Below are 24,594 nucleotides of genomic sequence, written 5' to 3' on the forward strand. Positions count from 1 at the left end.
CCAAAATGCTGATGATTTCCTTCCCTCCACAATGCAGTTTGACCTGCAGCAGTTTATTTTTGCTGCCAGTGTACCTTGTCCACTTGTGTCCTTTAACCAAAGTGTGTAAAATTATGATGAAGCCACATGACAGCTAACATTAAGGCCAATTAATTTTCCAAACTTAATGTGGAATTTAAATTCCTTGGCCAGCAGTTATCAGTTTGATTAGAATGACGAGCAAATAAGGAGAGATGGAATGCCTAATCATTGCTGTAAGAAATATGGGAGGGAAGATAGGCCTGTGTTTTAGTAAGAGTCATGGTGTGAAATGAGTAGCAAAAAATAGCCAATGATCTCCAACAGTCAGATGTTGATGGATTTGACTGACTTGTGTTGTGCTGAGATAATTGGAGATTGTTAGTGAAATTATTTTATTGGAAATGCTTTATAGAAGCTAAGTAATGCATTCGAGGACGTGGTGAATTTTATTTATTCACTCTCGGGAGACAAGTTAACCACTCATTAAATAAGCAAAATGCAGATGCAGGAAATCTGAAATGAAAACAAAAACTCCGAGCACTCAATAGGTTAGGTCTCGTATACTGAAAAGGAAACGGGGTTAATATTTCGGTTCAAAGGCGCTGTCAGTTATTTCTAAAAATGAAATTCCAACGCTGGTTTCACCAACAGTTCTCTGAATTGCCTCGTGAGATAGTTAACAGCACCTGTGTTGCTTAGTTTGGAGTGACTGGTTAGTCAAACCATGTCAATCGCACACGTACTGCTGGATCTGGAGTGACTGGTTAGTCAAACCATGTCAGTCACACACACACTGCTGGATATGGAGTCACTGGTTGCTCCTGCCATGCTAGGTTGGAATGCTTTCCTTTCCGACTGATGAACTGAATCAAGGGGATGAACTAAACATTGTACTGTATCAAGCTGATCCTTGCCAAACAATATTTTTGTAATAGTCTTTGGTGTTCTGCATTGTTGCCATAGTGCTTTCATGTGAGGAGCAACTGGACCCTAAGTAACAAGAGTGAAGGCCTTCCTTATTGGTTATTCCAATGGTTTTATGACAGCTTGTTGACAGGACTCATTTTCACTGGCAATGGGAATATAAAGATTTCCTGGGACAGTGATTCATCCTGACAATGTAACGGCAGTGTGGTAAAGAACAGTTGGTTTTATTGTCTATGCAAAGTTAATAGACGATCCCATTTAAAAACAATAGCTCTCGACATTGAAACAGATTTTATGCCATGTTACAAAGACAGAAAATGCTGCAAAGACTCATCAGGTGAGGCAACATCTGCGGTGAGAGAAATGACTTAACATTATGGATCAACGATTCTACAATCTGCGACTTTGGCTATATGCTAATACAGCCGGTGTGTGAGTTCCTTCTCCCAGCATTTTGCCTTTAGAGCAGCTGCTTAAAAAGGTCTGAAGCAGGTTGTGTGGTTATCTCCACTGCTATGCTATTCTACGATTCCACAACAGCTGATTTCTGCCCTTAGCGTGGTGGAGCATGTGGGAACATTTCATTCTTCAGGGTGCCAGTGACTAATTTTAGAAGCAAGCTGAATCCAAATTAGATTTGGTATTTGTTTTGTTGATCATCGCTTGTGTACTGAATGTCCTGAGGATCAAGCAGCAATCATGTGGTGTCACCTTTCAACTTCATATGTCACGTATATATTTGAAGCTTTAACAGTCCTCGTGGGTTTCCTTTTTGATGGTCTGATGGTTTGAGAAGAACTTTGAATCAATTATGATATTTGAGTACGGAACTGTTGCAGATCTTCCACCTGGTTACAGTGCTTACAGCTTGATTTACCTCGGGTTTTCCTTGGGAATATCCTTTTGTTAGCATTGGCATTAGCTTGAGCCCATAGTTGCAGCAGCAGTAACTTCTTCTGCCCCGTTGCTGTCCGGCACTGATGGACTCCACACGTTATCTTATGGGACAGAGTGTGCGAGATGGGAAGCCTACACCCAGCTGAGTTTGACATAGTCTCAGTGATCCCAGCTCAGTGGGGGAATATGCTGCTGGGAGAATAGGACTCTGGTCATTTCCACAATTTGAGTTGGCGTTGTAATTCAAAATGGTTTTTAGAATGTTTCTTTTAATGTAACAGAACTAGTTTATAAGCTTTTTGATATGATCTAGATGCGACAAAATGATTCCATGAGAAGGACACTTATAAACATCCAGTTGCTCCAGATGGATGTGGGGGATAATCTCAGCGTTTGTCAAAGCCATTCGGTCAGTACAGTGGGCTGCATGCAGGGAGGCAACACTCTGCTCGGTGGGAAGTGCAGACGTGCTGGGAGCCCGAGGGGAATGCTGTCCAAGGCCAGCCAACAAGTAGCTGTATGATAGGGAGAGAGAGAGAGAGAGAGACCTCATGATGCTGGGGCACCAATAGATCTACACAGTAATTTTCTTATTAGTAATAAAGATGTAACTGGAAGAACTGAAACATCTGATTGTTCGGTGGACTGAGCAGGCAGACTTCTGCATTAATGTAAGATTCTTTGTGTGTACATGATTACTGACATCAGATTTAATGTGAAAGAAAAAAAATTGAAAAGATAGTATTATGATAATTACAAGTAGAATTCCTTGTTTCTTCTGCTTGCCTGACATTGATGTATATATAGGTGGAAAGGTTTTAATTCTGATGACCTGAAAGGTCAATTGTTTCTTTCTCTACACACTGCCTGACCTTCAGAGTATTTCCAGAACTTTCTGCTTCTGTTTCAGACTCTCTGCATCTGTCGTTTTTTTTTTGATTTTCATTTTTATACACAGATGAAATTATGAAAACACTTTAGCACGGCGCCACTTAGTGCTTAGAACACCTCACTGCAGAAAGATCTGGTCAACTTAAAATATTCCTCCCTCACTGATGCTAAATAGATTGCAAACGTGTCTGGTGACTTTCAGTGCATGCGTAGGTGTTACAGAACACCTACAGAACAGAGCAACATACAGTTGATATCTTTATGACTTTAAAGTTAAATCATATGGAAATCTTTATCAGTGTTGTACTGTTCATAAGATCAAAATATCAAATCAGAGTCAGGCTTAATATCATATGTTGTGAAATTTGTTTACTTTGCGGCAGCAATGCAATACATGATTTATAGAGAGAAAAAAGAAAAGTGAAGTACAGTAAGTGTATAAATGTGTGTGTGTGTATATGTATGTGTGTGTGTGTGTATATATATATATATATATAAAATTAAGCAGTGCCTAAAATAGGTAAAGTGAGGTAGTGCTCATGGGGTCAGTGTTAATTCAGAAATGGGATGGCAGAGATGAAAGAGCGGTTTCTGAAACGTTGAGTGTGAATTTGAATTTCACTTTATCTAATTCTGGTTATGAGAAAACAAGCTTTTCTGAACCAGATTATCATATAACCAGGCTGGTCTGCTCCATTTTCAGTACCTTTATCAAAAATTAGTTATTTCTACAGATGTATGTTGGAGAAAATTCTAACCGGTTGCATCACCGCCTGGTATGGGGGTGGGGGGTGGGGGGGGTCGATGCAGGGATTGTCAAAAGCTGCAGAGCCAGAGCCCTGCTATCACAGCCACTAGCTTCCTGACCATTGAGGGCATTTTCAAAAGGACATGCTTCAAAAAGGCGACATCCACCATAGTGGACCCTCTTGGCTGTTGATGTGTTAATACAAGGTTCTTCTTTTGGAAGTCAGGAAAGCGGTGCAGAACTTGTTTTTTCACTTATCATTTTATTAAGCATTAATAGAACAAAGAAAATTGAATAACGGACAGTGATAGAGGTCTAGTCAGTGAAGGGAGAGAAGCAGAAGCTGCTGGAGCCTCATGGTCTGATGGAATTTTATCACTTAGTCTATTTGTTCATTGAGAGTCAGCAGTTTAGCTATGATCTTTCCTCTGGTTGCAGAGCCAGCATCGATATGCCCTGAGGTGAGGTTTGAGCTTGCACTTGCTGTCTGCAAGTTGATGCTGTTACCGTTGCTCCATAATGAAGGATCCTCACACAGGAGCAACACCGGCAAACTTCTGGCCTATAACCTGTCTGTCACCAACATGGAAGCATCTATCAGGCATCGTAGCCACCAAGCTGAAGGAACGTGTGTAAGTTTCTGAGCCCTGCTCAGAGGGAGATTAGTAATGGAACCAGAGCCTCCAAGCACCAGTTACTGACAGACAAAGCCAGACATCCCACCTCTCCAGCAAGTTCTGGGAGTCTTCTGCATATTGATAGCGGCTTCCTGACGTCCGCAAATTATATACAATCCTGGAAATCGATTTTTTTTGAGTGGGAGTGAGAGACTGAGAACGATCCATGGCAGAGTGTTCCAAAAAAAGAAAATATATTACGTATTTCACCCCAGACTACACTAAAGTGTACTCCTGCCTAACTAATAAGGGTCAAAAATAATGACAGTGTTGCTCACTGCACTGTTTGCAATTGTGACTTTTCTATTGCCCACGGTGGGTTAAAATGTAAAAGACATGTTGAGGTGAGTTTAACAGGTGTCATTCGTGCATTAGCATAGCTAACATTGTTTCAACTAGCTGGCTAGCTGCTAAGGAGCTACTCTGTTGCAGACATCCCACCTCTCCCAGAAGTTCTGTCAGTCTCCCGCAAATTGATGGTGCTGCCTCCCAGAAATGAATTTTTGCAGGGTGGGTTGTCTGCAAAGCAGTCATGTGAGACTCCAAGACCAGGCAAACCCCCTAAGCATAGCTTGGATTGATGACCAGAAAGCATATGACTCAATGCCCCACGCATGGATCCTGGAATGTCTGTCTCTATACAAGGTGAACAAGACACTAAGCACCTTCATCAAGAACTCAAACGGTCTATTGGAGGACAATGCTAGAAGTTAACTCAAAGCTAATAGCACGAGTGGCCATCAGATGTGGAATATACCAAGGTGATGCACTATCACCACTGCTTTTCTGCATAGGCTGGATCGTCTCAAAGAGTGGATATGGCTACAGGATCAAGAGTGGAGTGACCATCAGCCACCTCCTGAACATGGATAACATCAAGCTGTCTGCCAGAGATGTAAGAGACATTGACTCACTAATTCACCTGACAACGGTGTACAGCAGAGACATCGGGATGTCATTTGGACTGGAAAAATGCAGCCGGATGGTAGTAAAAAGGGGCAAACTCATCAAGACTGAAGGAGTCGAGCTACCTGAAGGCCACATACCAGGTGTATAGGATAGCTACAAGCACCTGGGGATCCTGAAGGTGCATGGGAAGTTGCAACATCCAAGTTACTCCAAAGAGCGAGACAAGTCCTGAAACGCCAGCTGGATGGGAAGAACAAGATCAGAGCCACCAACACATTCATCCTACCAGTCATCAGATGCCCAGCCGCAATGGAGTGCTGGCCAAGGAACAAAATGGAAGCCACTGGCATCAAGACCTGGAAACTACTTGCGATACATGGAGGATTCCATCCAAAGTCCGACGTCGAGCGAATGTACGCCCACCAGACGGGGATTTAGAAGTGTCAAGGCCAGAGTCCTGGAGGAAATGCAAAACATCCATGAATGCATCAGGAAGATGGCTCCGAAGGACGACCTGCTAGGAGAACACCTCAGACAGCGGGCAGGGGACATGGAAATGGAAGTGGGTGAAGCAGAGCCAGAGGACCAGAGGCCATGGCAGGACAAGTCACTGCACGGGATGTACCATCGCCAGATATCAGAGGTGGCTGACATAAGAAAGTCCTATCAATGGCTGGAAGTGGCAGGGCTGAGGGACGGCACAGAGGCGCTGCTCATGGCTGCACAAGAACAGGTGCTGAGTACAAGAGCAATAAAAGCAGGGGTCTGTCACACCAGACAAGACCCACGATGCAGATTGTGCATGGAATCTGCTGAAACCATCCAGCACATAGTAGCAGGGTGCAAGATGCAGGTCGGAACAGCATACACTGAACGGCACAACCAAGATGCAGGAATTGCAAACAAGATCATCTGTGCTGAATACGGATTAGACGCTCCCAAGTCCAAATGGGAAACACCCAAGAAGGTAGTGGAGAATGTCAGAGCTAAGATCCTGTAAGACTTCCAAATACAGACTGATAAACAGATACTGGCCAACCAACCAGACATAGTAATATCGGACAAGGAACAGGAAAAAGCAATAGTAATAGATGTGGCAATCCCGAATGACAGTAACATCAGGAAGAGTGATAATTATGGCTGTCATCTGGCTTTGCCTCCTCACTCTGATTTCTAAATTCCCTTGAAGCCTTTTTACATCCTTTTCCTCACTCAGAGTTCTGCCTACTTTAATGCTGCCATGTTCTCAACTAAAATGTTGAATAGGTGATGAAAAGCTGAGATCGAAGCCGGAGCACCTCACTTATCAGAGCCTGCCTGCCTGAGCACTGGGTTTATTCTCACTTTGTCTTCTATCTGATATCCATTTTAGTATATTACTCTCCCAGTGACAATTTTGTTTGTCTTAACCGTGTTGATCAACATCCTGCCCAGAGTTTATTTATGAGCGACACATACACATATAGTTTTCTGTGATAGAAATTTGCTAATCAAGAAGCCAAAAAAACCCCTTGTAATATCTAATCCAGGAAGCTAAACCTTAGTTTCTTTCTTGTGATGTCATATCATGTCATCAACGTGGAAAGTTTTACCTTGCAGATTAACTCTAATAGTAGATGTCGAAATCTGGTAATTTTGATGTTAGTTGTCATTTTATTTGATTTGTTGTAACATTATGAGTTTGTCATTCAACGGGGAAATAATGATGGACAGACTGGTATATGGGTGTCCACACACTTGACTGTTGATTTAAGTGGAAATTTATTCTTTAAATCACTCCTCCTCTCAGAACAATTTATAAACTGTCTTTGGTAGTTTCCTGCTAATTGGTGCTTTGCTTTTCCTTTTCCAGGAATTCAACATATATGCAGAGTGACCTACAAGTACAGAACCGCACCTTGGTTAACATAACTCAGTCTCAAGTGCATCCTTATTCAGATACAGAATGTTCATCCAGGCACAGGTATTGGTCTTTACTGAGTTGTTCAATGCTTCTGACTCATTCCTGCACTAGCTGTAATTGCTGTCCTCTTAATTTTTCTGCAGCAAACAACTTTTATACTTCTGATGGCAAACAACAAAAGTTTCTTCAGTTTGTTAAAGATGAGGTTGCAAAGGTGATGAGTTCTTATTTAGCCACTATTTAGGAAAGTTAATCCCTTGCACTGCTTAATCTTAGTACTCTTTTTCACCGGCACAATATAGGTGATGGTGAATAATCCTAAAATGGAGGCAGCCACATTAATATTGCTGTTTGTTGATGAAAGAAGCTCAAAGAAACAACAAACATGGCTAAAATATGCTTAAATTATCAAAGCTGGAGGATTGTGAAAGGTGTTTGTTTGAAATGAGCAAACTTATGTTGCCTTTGCATAGGATAATGTGCATTACTTTTATTGCTAAGATGTCCCATTTAAAGAAATGTGCCAATTTCTTAAGCTTGGATGTTTCTACTCAGATAACAGAATTTTCAGAAAACTATTAATCTTAAATCACAGCGCTTTTAAAGATGGTTTGTAATATTACTTAATATCAGAACAGTTAGTGGGACAGCAGTTGCAATGGTTAATTCAGTCAAGATATTAATGTCATGTTAGAAATCAAAATATCAGTCATTCTGATAGCAAAAGATGTCTTGGTTGATAAATTAATAACTAATCCTTCAATGAAAGACAAAGACTTTTTCAAAGTTAATTATGTTTGCTGAATTCATCACTGAATACTTCTCAAATAATAGTCAATGAGAAAACACAGCAATTAAATGAATTTAACCAAAACCACCTGAAAAATGCAATCTGGGAATTGTGGATTTCACTGAACCAACATCAGAAAGTAGTCTTTTTAGCCCTACCTCCCTCAATAGTTTTGTGGTAATCAATTCCGTTTCGGTATGGTCTCAGTCTGAAACGTTGACTGTTTATTCCTCTCCACTGATGCTGCCTGACCTGCTGAGTTCCTCAGCATTTTGTGTTACTCTGGATTTGCAGCTTCTGAAGAATCTCGGATATTTATTCATATCTGGAAATTCATAGAAAGATTTCAAAACTCGATAAATCATTGATATTTTGTGATAGTTACTAGAGTACATCTATTAATGGATTTTGATTATTAGCGAAATAAATATTTATTTGTGAGTGAGGTAAGTTTATCACACTTTATAAGATTAATTCTGCTAAACTCAGCTTTGCTTTAAAATATCATTACAGTTTTAAAGGGGTACAGTGCTGTGTTTGCCCAGCTCTGAATACTTCAGCTCATGTTCTGAATTGCTGGTACAGCAAGTGTAATGCAGGGATGGTGTCACAGCTGGTTGCATTGTTGTCCTTGTCATTTGTACACTCTGCATTCAGATATTTCGGCAAGATCCAGGCAACGTAAATAATTCTGCTTTTTATGCTGCACTGCAAAACTCCAGTCTGCCTGCAGAAAGCAAGCAATTGACATCACACCTTTCGGTTACCGTTGCTGGAGGCTTGTCTAGCTCTTGTCCACAACCAGAGCTTCTTTATCCATCTATACTCAGGTATAAGATTACTACTGCACATCCCAGCAGGCATGCCTTTGTGATGCTACTAATGCATTCATCAGTTTGCAATAATGGTGTTTGTGAATGTGACTTTTAATTAAAATTTTCTTTTTTCTTAAAAATTTTAAATTAAGTTTAAATTCAGTTCCTAAGCTTACAACACATACGTAATCCCTTTTTAAATAGGCATTGCAGGACCTTGTGATAGCTATGTCAAATATATTTACCTGAGAGGTGTTTATACATCTGAAGATTAAATATGCATTTAACTAGTCAAATACATCAGGAAACTATTGTTTTATTGGTTTTGTGGTTTGTGAAAGGCAATGGGTGTTCCTCTAAACTAACACTCCTTTTAATCTTGTATGGTGATGCTGCCTTTCACATAATTTCATGACATTAGCTTTTATTTAAAGTTTCAGACTGAATGCTAGAACTGTTTAGTGAGTGAAACAAAAAATAGTGAAGCTTTATAAATTTTACTTTACTGCATCATTCAGCATTTGCCAGGAAGATGAATGAGGTGATGAGTGTATTGTAATGCTCAATCCTATTTTGAATTAACTCATTGGTAGATAGAAGATTTAATGTTTGAAATATACCAAGGTTTTGGATCGCAAGTGAGATTATACTGAGTATGATATTGAAGGAAATAAGGACAATGTTGAACTCAAGATTAGGATTAGATTAAGGAAACCTCTATCAGGGAGACTCAGTGACTCAGCAGCTACAGCTCCTGCAGTTTGGTTCAGTCCTGATAGCCAGTGCTGTCAGTGTGGTGTTTGCAGTCAAAGGAGGAACGTGCATGGGTTTCTTCTGGGTGTTGTAGATTTCTCCCACATTGCATAGACATGCTGGTTAAATGGCCACTGTAAGTGATCCCAAGTGTACTTGGGTCTTAGGAGAATTGTGTTGGAGTTGATGGCCATATAAATAAGGATTGTTTGGGATTACCCTGAGATCTAGTCTAGGCTCAGTGGGCCAAATGGCTGTCGTCTTTGTCAGCAGAAATATGAGATGTACATCAACATGAAACACGAGGGATGACAATTCTAAAAATGCAAACACGAGGAAATCTGCAGATGCTGGAAATTCAAGCAACACACACAAAATGCTGGTGGAACGCAGCAGGCCAGGCAGCATCTATAGGAAGAAGCACTGTTGAAGTTTCGGACTAACTGAAAGAAAAGATAGTAAGAGATTTGAAAGTAGGAGGGGGAGGGGAAATGCAAAATGATAGGAGAAGACAGGAGGGGGTGGGGTGAAGCTAAGAGCTGGAAAGGTGATTGGCAAAAGGGATACAGAGCTGGAGAAGGGAAAGTATCATGGGACGGGAGGCCTAGGGAGAAAGGAAGGGGGAGGTGAGCACCAGAGGGAGATGGAGAACAGGCAAAGAGTGATGGGCAGAGAGAGGAAAAAAATAGGAAGGGGTGGGGATGCAGTATACCACACCAGCCGACTCACAGGTGAAGTGTCGCCTCACCTGGAAGGACTGTCTGGGGCCCTGAATGGTGGTGAGGGAGGAAGTGTAAGGACAGGTGTAGCACTTGCGTCCGGTGCTCCCGGTGAGACCCAACGCAGACTGGGAGACCGTTTCACTGAACACCTACGCTCTGAAAGCAGGATCTCCCAGTGGCCACACATTTTAATTCCACATCCCATTCCCATTCTGATATGTCTATCCATGGCTTCTTCTACTGTCAAGATGAAGCCACACTCAGGTTGGAGGAACAACACCTTATATTCCGTCTGGGTAGCCTCCAACCTGATGGCATGAACATTGACTTCTCTAACTTCCATTAATGCCCCTCCTCCCCTTCTTACCCCATCCCTGACAATATTTAGTTGTTTGTTTTTTTCTCTCTCTCTGCCCATCACTCTGCCTGTTCTCCATCTCCCTCTGGTGCTCCCCTCCCCCTTGCTTTCTCTCTAGGCCTCCCGTCCCATGATCCTTTCCCTTCTCCAGCTCTGTATCCCTTTTGCCAATCACCTTTCAAGCTCTTAGCTTCACCCCACCCCCTCTGGTCCTCTCCTATCATTTTGGATTTCCCCCTCCCCCTCCTACTTTCAAATCTCTTACTATCTTTTCTTTCAGTTAGTCCTGACGAAGGGTCTCGGCCCGAAACGTCGACAATGCTTCTTCCTATAGATGCTGTCTGGCCTGCTGTGTTCCACCAGCATTTTGTGTGTGTTGGATGACAAATCTGCCTTGCAGCACTGCAAAGGTTTAGGTTAAACACTGGAACAGAAGACAGAGATTCAATATTTTACTAACATTCTTATTCCCACAAGGCATCAGTTTCTGAATGTACTTGCAACATACTTATGTAGTTTGATTTTTTAAAAAAAGCATAAATATTTCTACAGCTATAGTTGCTGTTGATGAATGCTGACCCCCTTTATTTAATCATCTTTAAAGGATGGCGGATTTGTTTAATGCGGATTCATCACAGAGAGAAGGAATTTGATTAGGTTGGGATATCTCCATTTAAGAAAAAGAATAATCCCCTTTGGGGAAAACTACTTTTGTTCCCATCAACATAAATCCAACAGATGTTAAGTTCATTGAATCTTAACCCAGCAAGTACAGGGAACTAGAATAAATATTTATTGCATGAAAAGTTTCATAATTTATAGGATCAGCTACAAAAGCACGCTATTTACGCATGTTGCGTTGCTCTGTGATTTGTTCATTGTACTTGAATCTATCAATATCTCTGCCCTGTAAACATACCCCATCTCCCAAACTATTCTTGAAAGTGAAATGTTGGTTAAAAGTCAATAGAGCTTCTAATCTATGTAAATGATTACTTATTTAAAGAGCAGGTTAACGAGTCTCTTATCACCTTTGTGCAATTTTATTTGATTAGTAGTCACTAACTACTAATTCATCATGTTTAATAGATAATTAGTGTACTTAATATATTCTAACTGCAATTTTTTTACTCATGAAATGAATGCAAAATATTCCAGTCTATAAGCATAAAAATGATGGGAAAACATCTCTTTCACATGACATAGAGAATGTCAATGTTCATTTTAAACCAAGTAAAATTCCCAGTGTGGCATAGTATCCAGTTGTATTAATAGAGAAATGCAGGATTGGGTTAATTAAAAGTAGCAAACAAAGATATCCTTTTAAAAAGTTGTGAGCTGAATCTTCTATCTATCCCATTCTAAAATACGTAAATGTAAATTTATATTGTGCAAGTCTTTAACCTGTGATAGTGCACTAGTAGCTGTTTATTTTTCATTTTTATAAAAGTTTCCATTGAAGATTTGCTTAATTATTTTTCAGTCATTCAAGGCTTCGCCCTCCTACGCCTAACAGTGACTCCGAGTTGGTCAGCAAGCCATCAGAACGAGGGATGCAAAATATAAATACACAAATGCACTGGGCTTGGGGAGAACTACCTCAAACTGCCAAGGTATTAGGGAAAGAGTTTGAGATTACGTAATTGTGAAAGCGTATTCATAATGCTGCTCTTAAGAATACAAAAATGAGAAAAGGCCATTTGATTTATTTTAGTCTGTTATCCATTTCTGTTCATTGATGTGGAGTCACAGAAATCCCAGTGTAAGTGCAAGCTATTTGTTCCATCTGACCACTTCCATACCTGCTGCTTTGACTACCTGATTTCTTCATTGCTGTTGTCTATTCTGCCTTAATTCTATATAGCCTGAAAGTAAAAATCTTTAAAATGCTTATCTACTTTCCTCTCAAATGTCTTGTGTCACTCTGTTTCAACAATCTTCCATTGTTGTATTCTCATTATAAATCACGTCAAAAAAAAACCCTTTCAGTTGGTTTACTTTTTTTCTCATTTGCAGATTTGTGGAACTATTGACAAATTTTCCAGGGAAATACCAATCAACGCCAGAACTCTTTGAAACCTCTACGGCAATTGCTCCACTGGTTTGCTCCAGAAATCCTTGTGCACATAGTTCCAAACTTAACAACAGTTCATTTGCAGTATTGGTGGCTGACCTCTTGTCGGCAGCAGCAGCAGAACTCAATGTTGTCATAGATTCGTGGTTTTGACTATGGGAATCCACTTTAGGTTAAATCTGGTGCCGGGGCTGTGACACTATTCATTTGAATGGAGTGGAATGGCTGTAAGGGAAAAAGGAAGCATGACATTTTATTGTATTAATTTTATGTTTTTAAATGTTATAGTTTTTAATTCTTCCAAAAAGTTGTTGAAAGGAATATCTTCTGATGTTTCTAACTTTAAAAAAAAGTCATTGATAGGTTTGGCAGGCAACTAAACCAGAAAATGTGGCTGTCAGCTGTATTTTTCGGGCAGGGTTTGTTGATGGAAGAAGGCACAGAGAATTGGACCAACACCTTGTAGGAATTTATTCCTTTGCTTGTGCCCTTTAGTCACTGGCAAGCACAGATGGTTTTTTATGGAAAGAAAATTTAGCCAGCTTCATTAACTCTCTGCGCCAGCCCAAGATTTATGCAGTAACCATAACATCCCTTTGAATTTCTCTGCAAGTTTTTTTTTCTCAAATTTAATTTTACTACACCTGCTAGCACCTGTACACTCAAGGGAGGTTAAATTGTACTTCCGTTGGGAATCGGTTATACCAAACTGTGTCTAATGTTATAAAATCTGATACTTTACAATTTTGTTTGAGAGCTGAATATGGCCGCATATAGGTTGGAAGAAAATTGAGAAAAGTGACATTGATTTAATTTCCCTCTTGTACTTTGTTTTCTCTTTATTGTGTTTCTCTCTCCCATAGAATTTGTCCTTCTTAAATTCTGCCAAATAACATTACACACATATTTATGACCAGTAGATGTACTATTCGTAAATCTACATCTGTCATTTACTAGACAATATTTGTTAATCAATGTAAATAGATAATTGTACAAAATATTAATACTTTTTCAGCTTATTCCTCATCAGAAGTTGGAAGATCTTAACAGGGTAAACATAACTCCATCAGGAAACACTCACTTCAGGGTAATCAACAGTGATCCATTCGTAAATTCTCACGACAGTTCATCAACTCCTCCTCCATTAGTGAAACCTGAGCCTGTAACTGCAGGTGGAATGCTGCCTCAGTCTGTGGACAATTTCACGTGTGGTTCAGAGCACTATGAACCCTCTACTGCAGTTGCTCCTTTGGTTCCAGAAAATGGGGAGTTGAACAATACTCAGAATCAGAACAAGCAAGTCAATAAAACTGATTCACCTTCCAAGAAGAAAGGTAAGAATGTCACCTTTGGATCAGCTATTTCATAGCGTTTTCTGTTGTACGATAAGCTGCCTCATAATAGCCCCAATTATTTTTAAAATTAAGATACATGTGTTGTGACTTCCCACTACTGGAAATGAACAGTTTAGTTCATATTCAGGTATCAGAAGCACTTGGAAAATTTAGGATAGTTTGAAGATCTGAGTTATTTGCATCAAGTTTAGCAACTGTCAGATTCAATTCTGAATGTGAAAAGTGTCGTCCATTTCAAAAATGCTTCCGCTTGGCAGTTGAGAATCTATAAGAACACATAAGCAGTGCAGATGAAATGTCAGATAAGCTGCCCAGATATTTGAAATGTAAATGAAGTGTTTTGTTGGAAGTGTAGGTGTTTAGTCACAGAATCCAGTCCATGCTAAGCAACAAGAAAATGAGGTTACAAGGCTCCTACACATCTGCAGCAAAAAATTTGAAGCTGTACATTTACTTAAAAGTCTGCTTCCTGTATGGCATTTTTACAGGCAAGGTCTTGCCCTAGTAATTATCTTTGGACTGCATTGAAAAATTTTGGATTCTTATACAGCACCCACAGCAGAATGAATATATTTCCTGTCTAGAAGAGCAGTTTCTTTCCTCTCTAATGTCCTTTGTTTTTCCACTACTCAGTAAGCTATATTTTCTAAATGTATGTTTGTCTGACGATAATAGGTTGGTAATAGGAAAAGTGCATTGACTTAGCATGATTAACTGTTCAATTGGATTAGTGTCTGACGGCTGAAAACATCTTATCTTAATGAAATGTGTTTTCGTCTGTCAAGATATCTTTTTCACTGTAGCTGTTGATGAAAATGGGGAAAGTAATCTGCTTATTTAAAAAGAAATAAACTGGACTTTGTGGGAATTGATAAGATTGAAGCTGATGTCTTACTTTGGTTAAATTTTAGGGAAACTTAAGCCCACAATTATTCTACAGATTCTTTGTTCTCATTTTTCCCCAGATAAACGCAGTCGTCACCTGGGTCTGGATGGTGTCTACCTGGATGATATCACGGACATGAACCCTGAAGTTGCAGCACTTTATTTTCCAAAATGGTAATTCCCATGAATGTGTAAAGTTTCTTTCGAAGTTCAGTCATGATGTGAATTCTAAAATACTATAATTGTTTTGTCTGTAGTGATAACAACACAGCTGATCGAAACGGCTCTGAACATGGAGTGCACTCAGAAAGCCAGTCACCGCAGTCAGTAGGAAGCTCTGGAATGGACAGCGGTGTTGACAGTTTCTCTGACACTATTGGGGACTTGCCGACCATTGCCATTTCACTCTGTGGCGGGCTAAATGACTACAAAGAAATAACAAATGGTAAAATTTTTATGGGCCCAAATCTTTGTTTGTCACAGAAATAATGCAGGCTCATTCTGCTAAATGCGTTATTTTCAGGCTTGCCAATTGAACCAGTATAATCTACAGTTGAGACTTGATTTAAAACACGTCAGTTTCATACACATGCCTGTGAACCCTCAACTTCAACAGCATGTTGTGACCTGTGGGAGTTGTTTAAGCCCATTTCTTTGTTGGTCAAAAATGAGCTTTAGGTCAATTCTTCTTACTAGCTCGTGACATTGATGGGACTGAAGATACATATGGGCCAAAACAGATGAGGACATTTTTTCCTCCCCCTGGAGACAACAGCAAATAAAATGACATGCTATTTGTTATTTGTTGGTTTACGGGCAGCTTCACCACTCCTTGCATTTTATTCTCTTGGAAGGTTTTAACAATTCAAATTTAATATACCAGAGCTCCAAATTTAATTTGGTATTTTTATTATTTTAATTTAGATGCTCACAATAGATATTTCTGACTTGTGCACTGCACAATATATTGCAAAAGGCTTAGTTGGGGCAGAATTTCCAAGGGTCATTAAAGAGGTTTTCTTGATCCAGTGTTTGGAAAGGGACCAAAAGTGTAGGGAAGGGACCATACTGGAATTTCTTTTGGGAATTGAGCCAGGCAGGTTTAAAGATATTTTACTGGGAGACAATTTTGGGATAAGTGCTCACACTCAATTTTAAGGTAGTTTTGAATAAGGGTCAGTCTGGCCCTTGCAGGGGAGTACTAGGTTCGGTCAAGTTATCAAATTATTAGAGAGAAACTGGGGGGAGTAAATTAGGACAACGCCATGTATGACTTGGGGGAATTGTTTAAATACCTGCTGAGCACTGGCATGTTCCAGTAAGGAAGAACAAAGCTGATAAGAGAAGCTTGGGTGACAAGAAAGATGATGAATTTAGTGAAAAAGAAAAAGGGAAAAAAAGTTCAGGATGCTAAAATCAGATAGGGCTTCAGAAGTGCGAAGGAAACAGGAAAGAAGTCAAGCAGGAGATTAAAAGGCCGAAAGAGGCCATGGTCTTTGGCGAGATTAAGATACGTGGGATCTTTGGTTTGGATTTGGAATTGGCTTGCCCAGAGAAGACAGTCATGATGGAAAGATGTTATTCTGACTGTCTCTGTGACTAGCATTGTTTTTTGAGGATCAATGGTGGGATCATTGCTTGTGATATATATAAATGATGATGAAAATGTAGATAAGTTGGTTAGTCAGTTTGTGGATGACAAAGATGGGAGTTGTGGACAATGTAAGAGCGCTGTCAAAGGATACAGCAGAATACAGATCAGTACGTGTGGTGAGATGACAGACTGAGCCAGTGTGAGGTGTTGAACTTTGAGAAGTTGGTGTAAACGGGAAGTATGCCATTCAGGACAGGAGCTTTAACAGTTTTGAAGTAGCAAGGAATCATGGGGTCTGGCTCATAGTCCATTGCTTCCTGAAAGTGGCCACCCAATAGATATGGTGGTAAAGAAAATGTACGGTATGTTTGGTCTAATTGGTCAGGGCACTGGGTATAAGAGTAAGCAAGTTGTGTTGTAATTATACAAAATGTTGGTTAGATTGCACATGGACTGTTGCATGCAGTTTCGGTCATCCTATTACTGCACAGATGTGGAGGCCATCGAAGGGACATGGATTGGCTCGAAAGAGAGGCTATGTTGTTTTCTGTGAAGCAGCAGAACTTGAGCAAAGACCTACCATATAACCATAGACCTGACTGAAGTTTACAAAATTATGAGAGGCATACTAGATAGGCTAGATGGTCAGAATGTATTTCCTAAGGACGAAATATCAACTATTAGAGGGGATGTATTTAAAGTGAGAGGGGGATGTTAAAAGATGTACGGGGCAATTTTGTTTTGTTGAGTACAAGGTAAAGGATATGAATTCTGTACAGGTAGAAGAGAGTTTAATTCAGTATCATATTTGGCACAGCCATTGTGGGTAGAGGCCCTGTTCCTATGCTGTGCTGTTCTGGTTTTCTTTAACCAAGATAGCACTTTGATATAAGACGCCATTTTGCAGGCAGCTTACAAAACCACTAGGTGTACTTCTTCTGAACTATAATCACTGCAATCTGTAGCCTGCAATTTCCCTTTAAAAAATATACTTTTGTACCGTCTACATGAACTCTGATTCAGCGAACTTGACTCAGGGATGCTGTTGCAGCATCTTCCAGTGGATGAAAATCATTCATTGCCGAGACGGACTTCAAGCCAGATTAAAAGTTGAGACCCGAGAGCAGAAAAAGACCCAGTGGTCAGCCCCACTACACTCTGCCAGCTAAGATCTGCCATCTGTTTGTCCTCTCTTCCTGCATTTGACCTGTCTGCCCCTCTTTTCACTACTACCATCAGGCGGGAGGTGCAGGAATCTTGGGTCAAATGCCACAACTTTTGAGCTCCTGGATCAGCATGGATGGTTCTTTCGCCTCCATGCTGAACTTGACTGCACAGTCTGTAGACACACTTTCAGGGACTCCGCCTTTGGTAGATGCAGACCATTTTATTTATCACGGGAATTCACCACTGTCCTTATAGTCGGTGTCTATATTCCTCCCAGTGCTAACGCTAAGGAGGCGCTCTGTGAACTGTACGGGGCTATCAGCGAACTGCAGAACGCACACCCTGATGGACTGTTTATTGTCGCCAGAGATTTTAACCACGCAAACCTCAAGTCAGTGCTCTCCAAATTCTATCAGCATGTGGACTTTGCAACGAGAGGGGAGAACACGTTGGACCTTGCTTACACAAAAATCCCCGACGCATACTGGGCGGATCCCCACCCCCACCTCGGTTACTCAGACCACACCTCTGTTATGCTAATCCCAGAATACAGACCGCACGTCAGGCGCTCCAGACCAGTTCAGAAGCAGGTGAAAACCTGGCCAGCAGGAGCCATCTCTGCTCTTCAAGACTGCTTTGAGCACACTGACTGGCACATGTTCAGGGAGGCTGCAACCAAAGGCGACTCTACCAACTTAGAGGAGTACACGGCATCAATGACCAGCTACATCAGCAAGTGCATCGATGACATCACTATGTCCAAGACCATCACTATACGCGCTAACCAGAAGCCATTGATGACCACGGAGGTGCGTGCGCTGCTGAGGTCCCGTGACTCTTCAGAGCAGGCGACAAGGCAGCCCTAACAACAGCAAGGGCCAAACTGTCCCGAGCCATCAGAGGGGCAAAGCGTGCACATGCCCAGCTAATCCACAGCCACTTCCAGGACAGTGGTGACACACAGCGCATGTGGAAGGGCATTCAGGACATCACCAACTACAGGACAACATCACCTGACTGTGCAGGTGATACCTCCCTCCCAGGTGCGCTGAATCACTTTTACACCCAGTTTGAGGCGGAAAATGACATGGCGGCGAGGAAGACCATCCCTCTTCCAGATGACTAGGTGGTGTGTCTCACTGTGGCCAATGTGAGGAGAACCCTGTGCAGGGTCAACCCACGGAAGGCTGCTGGACCAGACAACATTCCTGGCAGAGTGCTCAGAGGATGTGCAGACCAGCTAGCAGATGTTCTCACTGACATCTTCAACATCTCCCTGAGCAGCGCCGTCATTCCAACGTGCTTCAAGGCCGCCAGCATCGTCCCTGTGCCGAAGAAGTCTTCAGTGTCCTGCCTCAATGACTACTGTCTCGTTGCACTCACATCCATCATCATGAAGTGTTTCGAGAGGCTCGTCATGAGGCACATAAAGACCCTGCTGCCCCCCTCACTGGACCCCTTGCAGTTCGTGTACCATCCCAACTGCTCAACAGACGATGCCATTGGCATCACTCTCCACCTGGCCCTAACCCACCTGGACAAAAAAGACAAGTACGTTCGAATGCTGTTCATAGATTTTGGTTCAGTATTCAACACAATCATTCCTCATTGGAAAGCTGAGACTACTGGGCCTGAACACCTCCCTCTGCAACTGGATCCTAGACTTCCTGACTGGGAGACCTCAGTCAGTCCGGATCGAGAGCAGCATCTCCAACACCATCACACTGAGCATGGGGGCTCCCCAGGGTTGCGTGCTCAGTCCATTGCTGTTCACTCTGCTGACCCATGACTGTACTGCAACACACAGCTCGAACCATATCATCAAGTTCGCCGATGACACGACTGTGGTGGATCTCATCAGTAAGAACAATGAGTCAGCTTACAGAGAGGAGGTGCAGCAGCTAACAGATTGGTGCAGAGCCAACAACCTGTCTCTGAATGTGAACAAAACAAAAGAGATGGTTGTTGACTTCAGGAGGGCATGGTGTGACCACTCTCTGCTGAACATCGACAGCTCCTTGGTAGAGATCGTTAAGAGCACCAAATTTCTTGGTGCTCACCTAGCGGAGGATCTCGCCTGGTCCCTCAACACCAGCTCCATAGCAAAGAAAGCCCATCAGCGTCTCTACTTTCTGCGAAGGTGGAAGGAAGTCCATCTCCCATCCCCCCCCCCCCCCATCCTTACCACATTCTACAGAGGTTGTATCGAGAACATCCTGAGCAGCTGCATCACTGCCTGGTTTTGAAATTGCACCATCTCGGATCGCAAGGCCCTGCAGCGGATAGTGAGGTCAGCTGAGAAGATCATCGGGGTCTCTCTTCCTACCATTACAGACATTTACACTACACGCTGCATCCGCAAAGCAAGCAGCATTTTGAAGGACCCCACACACCCCTCATACAAACTCTTCTCCCTCCTGCCGTCTGGGAAAAGGCACTGAAGCATTCAGGCTCTCACGACCAGACTGTGTAACAGTTTCTTCCCCCAAACCATCAGACTCCTCAGTACCCAGAGTCTGGACTAACACCAACTTACTGCCCTCTACTGTGCCTATTGTGTTGTTTATTATTTATTGTAATACCTGCACTGTTTTGTGCATTTTACGCAGTCCTGGGTTGGTCTATAGTCCAGTGTAGTTTTTTCTGTGTTGTTTTTACGTAGTTCAGTGTAGTTTTTGTATTGATTTCATGTAGCACCATGGTCCTGAAAAATGTCTCGTTTTTACTGTGTACTGTACCAGCAGTTATGGCCAAAATGACAATAAACAGTGACTTGTGTATGGTTTTTCATGGATTCTATTGTATTTATTTATGTTCCTGTGAGTGTCTGCAAGAAAATGAATCTCAAGATTGTGTATGGTATACACACTTCGATAATAAGTTTACTTTGAACTTTAATTGGAGGAACACTTCATGTGAGATGTGTAGAAGAGGGTCCCATCAAAATTAGTTAAGGCAACATTATCTTTAATGTCTTTTAGAATGAGTCAGAACGATATGTGCTTAACATACTTAAGATTATAATGATATACATAGCTATTAATGATCCAATGTGGGATCCTGTGCTGTTGAGATTACAGAATCATCTGGGGAGTGCAGCTGTTCAGGCTTGTGGAGCGTAGTTTATGCTATTGGATTTAGATTTTCACTAATTGCTTTGGGGGATAAGGAGGAAATTTCAGAGATTTGTTTTGTAGGTTTTACCTGTCATTGGTCAGGTCCCTCATGAAATTAATGTAGTGGGCACAGTTTATGATAGATTATATTGGGTTTGCGGTGAAAACATATGTGATCAGTCAAATAATACTACTTCATTTTGTTGAAACTGAGGCTTTATTTCCTGTTGTGAGAGCAGAGTTTTATTTCAGTGAGTTCAGTACGTTCAACCCAGTTCCCGGCAGGGCTTAAATCCACACTGTCACTCTGCTTAATCTTCGAAATAAATGGTAGAAAATGGTCAAAGACTGAGAGGTGGCTGATGTATTGGCAAATATAGCACACTCATGCAAGATCATAAGAAATAAGCAAGCTTGCTTTATGATAAAAATTGGACAAATTATATGACTGATAATGAAGCTTTTTTTTAAAAAAAAGACCATGTCTTATTGCAGAGTAAAAGTTCATTGTTCTTCAATAAAATCGAACATTTCTGCTGTAGACTATTTTAAACATTTTTTTAGTATCAGGTTTTGTCAATGTAATATCTTCCTTTGTATTTTTAAAAATAATATTTGGTTACTTTATTATTGTCATTTAAATACTGTTTCATTCAATTGCTTGTCAGTTGTCAACGTGGAACAGGATTGGGAACATGCTAAATTGGATCCCATGATTTTTCTTGCTATTACCGATACCTGTCTGTGTCAGTGGCATTATGATTTTGAAGCTAAAATTGGAGACTTTGGAGAAGGTTTCTCTGAAATACAAACATGCAGTAAATGTCCAGCAAAAAAAACCCAAATGGCTGGAGAAAGTACAGAGGTGGCAGAGGGTGGTAAGAAAGAGATAAGTTGTCCCCATCTAGGGTCAGGATTGAGAGTAGGGAGGGAAGGGTGACATGGGGGACTGTTTTGTGATAGGTGGATCAATGAGGGAGTAGGTTTGGGATGGGGGAGGGGTTGAGTTGGGAGATGGTGGCAGGGGCTGGTGGAAGCAGACAAGGAGAAAAATTGGCAGATGGAGCTGTGATGGGTGAAAGTTGAGATAGAAACTGGTGTGTGATAAGTGGAGACACAAATGTCACAAGTACTAGACTCTGAGTAAGGAAGGGGATATTTGGAACTATCTGTGAGAGATGAAGAGCAGATGGAACAATTTTAAGTAAGGGTTGAGCTCCTCCAGCACTTTTTGTTGAGTTCCTCCAACTGTCGGTTTTTGCTCCAGATTCCAGAATCAACAGAACACTGTAATTTTCCATTCTGGTTAGTAGATAGAGCAAAGAAAGTTATCAATGACAAGTGTAAAGTTCTGGGTGTAAGAATAATGGCAGCGTAATTCATGAATGGTTTTGCAAGAGATTGAATGAAGCTTTGGAATCTGTAGCAGAATGAATGTTCAACATCTTTAGGTAAAGTCTGTAAACAATGAACAGGGCCAATAAAACTGGAATGGCTCTACACATTTAGAGCAAGCAGCATTCAAACTTGGTGAGCTTACATGTTGAGTGTTGTGGTATCAAACTTGCAAGATGAGTAGACTGAAAATATTGTGAGACTAACTGCTGGAGTCAAAAAAATTGGAAAAGAACATCTAAGAGCTGGTCTTGAAGCAGGGCAAGATTGGAAGTAGTATGTAATGGCAGATTTTGAAAGTTAGTTTAAATCTTAAAGTGGATGCACAGAAATAAGCATGCGTTCACATTAACGTGGTAATTGTAGAACATCTCAGAATGCTGGTCACTCAAAATGTGGAATAACTACGGGAGAGCCATAATATTTTAAGAAATGAGGTTGCCGTAGGAAACCTTGAATTTTTTGGATAGATGGATGAAGTTGCATTCATGTCTTATGATTTTGTAGTAGTATTATTGGTTAAAGTCAAACTTATCATCATATGCACAAGTATATGTATGCACAAATGTAATGGAAAAACTTGCAGCAGCATTACAGGCATGTAGCATATAAACATTCATAAAAAACATGAAACATTAATTATACACTATTTTTACAAGAAAGAACATAATTGGAACAAAAAAAAGGCTAATTTACTGCAAAATGGTATGGAAGGCTAAGAATACAAATGATTTTGTTCTTACAGAACAGTTTATGGGGCGTTCTGTATCATATCAAGAATTTGCAGAGAATCCAGGAATCATTGATGATCCCAATCTGGTAGTGAAGATTGGCAGCAAGTAAGTGAAACAGACAAGGAAAATGTAAAAAAAAAATTGTGACAACTGCTCAGAATGCATTATGATTTGAACTTAGAATCTGTAGTAGTTTGAAGATCTGTGAAGAATTAGAAGCAGACTTCCATGGTTAATAATTGCTTTGACCTTCCACTGCATCTTGTCAAGTGTTTCACATGAGACAAAGGGACATCAGCAAATGCACAAAAATATTAGAGGAATGAATTGGCAATTTTGTTCAATAGACAGCTTATTTAATTGTTTGTTTATTTTAACTATATTCTTGTTGTCTAGTTTGTAAAATTTATGGTGGTAAGACAGACAAGTTAATTTCATACTGCTGCATCTGGCTAATTTATTACTGCTACATAATCAGAAGAATTAAGATAAGTCAAATAATATTTATGTAGTGCTCTTCATTTATAAAGTGCTGTTCATTTGTATAGTGCTACTTTGTGGGAAAATGAGTTTTGTATGCCACATTTAAATTATATAAGATTAATTAACCTTTTACATTTTGAGTGATATTAATGCTGTCTTCATCTGCTGATGAAAACTAGGTATTATAACTGGGCAACTGCTGCTCCTGTGCTTCTTGCTATGCAGACATTCCAGAAACCATTGCCAAAGGTGAGTTAACAATTAAAAGCTATCTCTTGCAAAAGGGTCCCAAGAAGTCAATAACTGGAGGATTTAATTGTTTAGTAAACAGTTAATAATTGTTCATCAACAATTTACGATTATTTTACAGTTTTAGGGTTGATCATGTTCAAGAAATAATGAGATTATGTACAATACATTATGTTCTAATTTCATAACCAGGGAATTATTGTTGTATAAATACTATGTATCTTTTTAATTAATTCCCCAAGGTGATGGACTGAAAGCCATTTGTGGCATTACCAAGCTTAACTGAATTTCTAATTCTAATATATTTTTATCTGAACATTATAGGTATGTGCAATTTATTATTCCTGCACTTTTCTGCCCCTCACCCCCCCCCCCCCCGCCACCCCCACATTTCCATGATAGGAAGCCAGTAGAACGTCAATGTCTCCCACTAGTGGAAATTTGAGGAGAAAGTTTGCACAGACAGAGTGCAGTCAACACAAATGTGGGGTGATACATTTTGAGAGGTCAAATGCAAGAAGAAAACATTGACTAAATGGCAGGATGTGTGGAAGCACAGATACGGTGGTATCTGGGAGTCAAGTCCATAGCATCCTGCAAGTAGCAGCGCAAGTGGGTGGGGTAGTGGTAAGGAAACGGTATGGCATGCATATCGGTCAAGTCATCAGTCCAGAGAACAGTTTAGCCTGAACCGCTGACTATCTGTTTCTCTCCAGCAGTGCTGCTCCACTCTCCACTCCCTGAATTCCTCCAGCATCTTCTTTGTTGCTCCGTAATGCAGCATCTGCAGTTTCTTTGGTCTTCATTGCATATAATGGTATTGGGAAATGAACCTGGTCAGGTGAAAAAGGCAAATAGTATATTGGCATTCATAGCAAAAGGATTTGAGTACAGGAGCAGGGAGGTTCTACTGCAGTTGTACAAGGCCTTGGTGGGACCGCACCTAGAGTATTGTGTGCAGTTTTGGTCCCCTAATCTGAGGAAAGACATTCTTGCCATAGAGGGAGTACAGAGAAGGTTCACCAGATTGATTCCTGGGATGGCAGGACTTTCATATGAAGAAAGGCTGGATCGACTAGGCTTATACTCACTGGAATTTAGAAGATTGAGGGGGGATCTTATTGAAATGTA

General features: G+C 40.8%; 1 protein-coding gene across 4 annotated transcripts in view; it reads left to right on the forward strand.

Annotated features, from left to right (window-relative positions):
* The window catches only part of lpin1a (lipin 1a), a 122,738-nt gene that overhangs the window by 63,035 nt on the left and 35,109 nt on the right, over positions 1 to 24,594 (forward strand). For 3 of the 4 annotated variants that reach the window (XR_012100298.1, XM_073056932.1, XM_073056935.1), the window contains exons 5-12: positions 6,923 to 7,033; positions 8,486 to 8,593; positions 11,895 to 12,024; positions 13,501 to 13,819; positions 14,806 to 14,899; positions 14,983 to 15,170; positions 22,743 to 22,836; positions 23,394 to 23,463. Coding sequence is in view for 3 of the 4 variants with exons in the window: in XM_073056932.1 (XP_072913033.1) it covers positions 6,923 to 7,033; positions 8,486 to 8,593; positions 11,895 to 12,024; positions 13,501 to 13,819; positions 14,806 to 14,899; positions 14,983 to 15,170; positions 22,743 to 22,836; positions 23,394 to 23,463 (1,114 nt within the window). In the remaining variant the exon portion in view is untranslated. The remainder of the gene's footprint in view (positions 1 to 6,922; positions 7,034 to 8,485; positions 8,594 to 11,894; positions 12,025 to 13,500; positions 13,820 to 14,805; positions 14,900 to 14,982; positions 15,171 to 22,742; positions 22,837 to 23,393; positions 23,464 to 24,594) is intronic. The other variant, XM_073056933.1, reaches the window with a different exon arrangement.

This window comes from Hemitrygon akajei, chromosome 9, assembly GCF_048418815.1.
Source record: "Hemitrygon akajei chromosome 9, sHemAka1.3, whole genome shotgun sequence".
Classification (NCBI taxonomy): Eukaryota; Metazoa; Chordata; class Chondrichthyes; order Myliobatiformes; family Dasyatidae; genus Hemitrygon; species Hemitrygon akajei.